This window comes from Capsicum annuum, unplaced genomic scaffold, assembly GCF_002878395.1.
Source record: "Capsicum annuum cultivar UCD-10X-F1 unplaced genomic scaffold, UCD10Xv1.1 ctg19652, whole genome shotgun sequence".
NCBI classification, from domain to species: Eukaryota; Viridiplantae; Streptophyta; class Magnoliopsida; order Solanales; family Solanaceae; genus Capsicum; species Capsicum annuum.
The window spans coordinates 1-3,928 of NW_025825503.1; the positions used below are offsets into that span (position 1 = coordinate 1).

General features: G+C 31.6%; 1 protein-coding gene across 1 annotated transcript; it reads left to right on the forward strand.

The window, feature by feature from the left end:
• Positions 1 to 1,161: 1,161 nt before the first annotated feature.
• Positions 1,162 to 2,130, forward strand: LOC124890536 (ankyrin repeat-containing protein NPR4-like). Its single transcript, XM_047402358.1, has 3 exons — positions 1,162 to 1,176; positions 1,503 to 2,016; positions 2,123 to 2,130. The coding sequence occupies exons 1-3, from the start codon at positions 1,162 to 1,164 to the stop codon at positions 2,128 to 2,130; spliced, it is 537 nt and encodes a 178-aa protein (XP_047258314.1).
• The last annotated feature ends 1,798 nt before the right edge of the window (positions 2,131 to 3,928 follow it).

Below are 3,928 nucleotides of genomic sequence, written 5' to 3' on the forward strand. Positions count from 1 at the left end.
ATTTTTTTTTCCTTTTTTCCTTTAATTCGTTCATGCTTCTATTTTTTTTTTAAAAAAATATTTCATCTATTTTTGCACTAAATATGGAAATGAAAAAATGAAATAAGAACAAAACAAACTTAAATAATGATTGATATGTAAGGTGATTTTAAAAATCTAAAGTAGTTGTTGAATCAACGAAGTTAAAAAATATTCATTTGTGAGGAATTACTCCTAAAATTTGTGAGAAAAAGAATTAATTATAACTCGTAATCTTTGTAAGAAGGGTCAAATATATTCCTATATTAATACAAATTGAACAATACAAATATAAATGATAAATTACAAAAAAAAAAATGTTAAACTATACAAATACAATGTTTACATTTGTATCAAATGATACATTTTTATACAATTTAAACCATACACATAAAAATGACACGTGTTTTTATAGAAATGCAAATGATAAACTTGACATACAAATACAAACGATACATTTGCATTGAATTACATATTGCATATTAAATATTTTAGATTCAAGTAAATATAATTATTCCTTATAACTATTTGTATACAAATATAAATGGTAAATTATATTCACGGCTAAAGTATTCAAATATAAATAATAAATTATTTGAAATATATATGATAAAAATAAATAAAAAATTTCAAAAAATACATAAAATATAAAATACGACAACAACAATAAAAAAATTAGAGAAAAGAAAAAGGAATTACCAAAAAATGAAAAAAGGAGAAAAAACGAAAAAGAGAAAAAAAAGTTTCAAAGAAAAAAGTAATAAAAACAAAAAATGGATTAAAAAATGAAAAAAAAAAAAAAAATAAAAAAGATAGAAAGAAGGAAAAAAATTTGCTGACGTTTTTAATTTGATTAAACTTGCATTTGGGTGGGTTGGGTGGGTTGTAACCCATTACCCATAGTTTAGTCCATCTTGACCCAAATGCATTTGGGTAGGATTGAGCATTAGCCCAATTATTTGTTCAGTCCATCTTGACCCGCCCAACTTCAACCCAACCCGCCCATTTGTCACCCCTACTCCTCTCCATTTGCTTGCTGCCTCTGGTAACTATGTGCCTGAATTAATAAATCACCCTAGAGAAAAGAAGATGTCATTTAACAAACAAAACCAGATTCCACTTGATATAGTATAGTCATGCACAATGACAACAAAGAAGGTAAGTGATCGTACATTTGTTTTTCAAATACTAGTTCCACTTGAGTATATGCTGGTGAAATATTGAAATACTAGTTCAAGGATTATGTCAAGCTAAAGAATGATTTGCATGCACTCACAAATCTTAAGCTTTTTGTCCGTTCTTAATGTGGTGTTGAAACATCAAGTAAAACTGTAATTCTATTTCTTACTCTACCTTCGCCTGAATTTATTTTTACATGATATCATTATCTCTTAAGTTATGAACAGATTAGTTCTCAGTTAAACAAGTTACTGTGTCAAAATTTTGGAATGACTCAATATAATCTGTACTATTAATGTAAATAGGCAAAATTGGTGGAGGATTTGTGTAGCATTAGCTGTTTTGAAAAACATGACTTTGAGGTAAAGCGGAAGTACGAGTACATGTACAATCCAAATGCTGAAACGGGAACAGGAGTCAAAATGCAACTAAGGGAAGCTGATCGCGACAAAGCTAAAAAGGCAGATCAAACAGAAGTCGAAAGTATTATGAAGGCAACTCAAATCCATATTGTTGTGGCCACTTTGATAACGACAGTCACTTTTGCCGCTGGTATTACATTGCCAGGAGGTTTTGAGAGCAACTCAGATAGCCCTAATCAAGGAATTACGATTCTAATAAGGAAAATAACTTTTCGTACATTTGTTGTTTCTGATGCCATTGCCTTCACATTCTCAGCAGTTGCCATATTCATCTACTTCCTTATCGCAGATACAAGTAGAGATTCTCAAAGTAAGAAAATTGTAAAGAAGCCTTATGATCTCGCATGTATTTTTCAGTGCTTGCCAATGTTAGTAGTTGTAATTGCATTTGCAACAGGTATGTTTGCTACCTTATCACATTTCATTGCTCTTGCCGTTACTATTTGTTTCATAGTTTGTCTCTCTATTTTATTGTACTTCTTGGTTGTTATCTATATTTGTAGATATATGAAGAATATAAACGAGTAGCATTGTCGTTGATGAAAATTCTGCTACTCGCTTATATGAAGAGCGGTTTCATTTTTCTCATTTTGAAAGCATAACAATTCTGGAGTGATCTTAAGGACTTCTGCCACGAAATAGGAGTTGCCATAGAGGGATGCGACATGGAGGACCGTGTTGCCCTTTGGAGTGACTTGGTAGCCGTTTTCTTCATCCCTTTCCAAATGATCAACAATCAAAAAATTTCCATCTCCCGATATTGTGCGGAAAAGGCCTTTTACCGTAGCTGCACTAAACACAACATATTGTAATGCTGCGATGAGAGGCAATATCAGAGATGACAATTTTCTGCTTGCTGATCATTTGAAAAGGGATGAAGAAAATGGCTACGTAGTTACTCCAAAGGGCAACACAGTCCTCCATGTCGTATCACTCTATGGAAACTCCCATTTCGTGGCAGAAGTCCTTAAGATCACTCCGGCATTGTTATGTTGTCAAAATAAGAAAAATGAAACCGCTCTTCATATAAGCGAGTAGCAGAATTTTCATCTCCGACAATGCTACTCACTTATATTCTTAATATATCTACAAATATAGATAACAATCAAGAAGTACAATAAAATAGAAAGGTAACCTATGGAACAGATAGTAACGGCAAGACCAAAAGAATGTGATAAGGTAGAAAACATACCGTTGCAAATGCAATTACAACTGCCAAGCACTGAAAAATACCTGTGAGATCATAAATCTTCTTTAAAATTTTCTTACTTTGAGGATCTCTACATGTATCTGCCATGAGGAAGTAGATGAATATGGAAACAACTGAGAATGTAGAGGCAATGACATCAGAAACAACAAATGCACGAAATGTTGTATTCCTTATTAGAATTGCCATCCCTTGATTAGGGTTATCAGGGTCGCTCTCAAAACCTCCTGGCAATGTGATACCAGCGACAAAAATGACTGTCATTATCAAAGTGCCCACAACAATATGGATTTGAGCTGTCTTCATAATACTTTGGACTTCTGTTTGATATGCCTTTTTAGCTTTATCGTGATCAACTTCCCCCAGTTGCATTCAGCATTTGGATTGTGCATGTACTCGTACTTTTGCTTTACCTCAAAGTCACATTTTTCAAAACGGCCAATGCTACACAAATCCTCTACCAATTTCTCATATTTTCATCAATAGTACAGTTTATATTGAGTCAGTCAAAAATTTTAACACAGTAACTTGTTTAACTGAGAACTAATCTATTCATAGCTTAGGAGATAATGATATCATGTAAAAATAAATTTAGGCGAAGGTAGATCAAGAAATAGAATTACGATTTTACTTGATGTTTCAACACCACATCAAGAACGGATAAAAAACTTAAGATTTGTGAGTGCATGCAAATCATTCTTTCTCTTGATATAATCCTTGAACTAGTATTTCAATATTTCACCAGCATATACGTAAGTGCAACCAATATTTGAAAAATAAATGTACGATCGCTTACCTTCTTTGTTGTCATTGTGCATGACAATGCTATATCAAGTGGAGTCTGATTTTGTTTATTAAATGACATCTTCTTTGCTCTAGGATGGTTTATTTTAAATTACATTCCTTCATAATGAACACATCCATAAAATCATTGAAAAAAAATCAGTGATAAAAGATAAGAATGAAGGTACACAAAATCTTGGATTTTTTTTGGTAAATAGAATATATTATATATAAATGATAGTAACTGTATAACAATAATATTTATCAAATCGAAAAAAATTAACAGTACTATTTTATGGAACTAAAAACATGTTTGTTT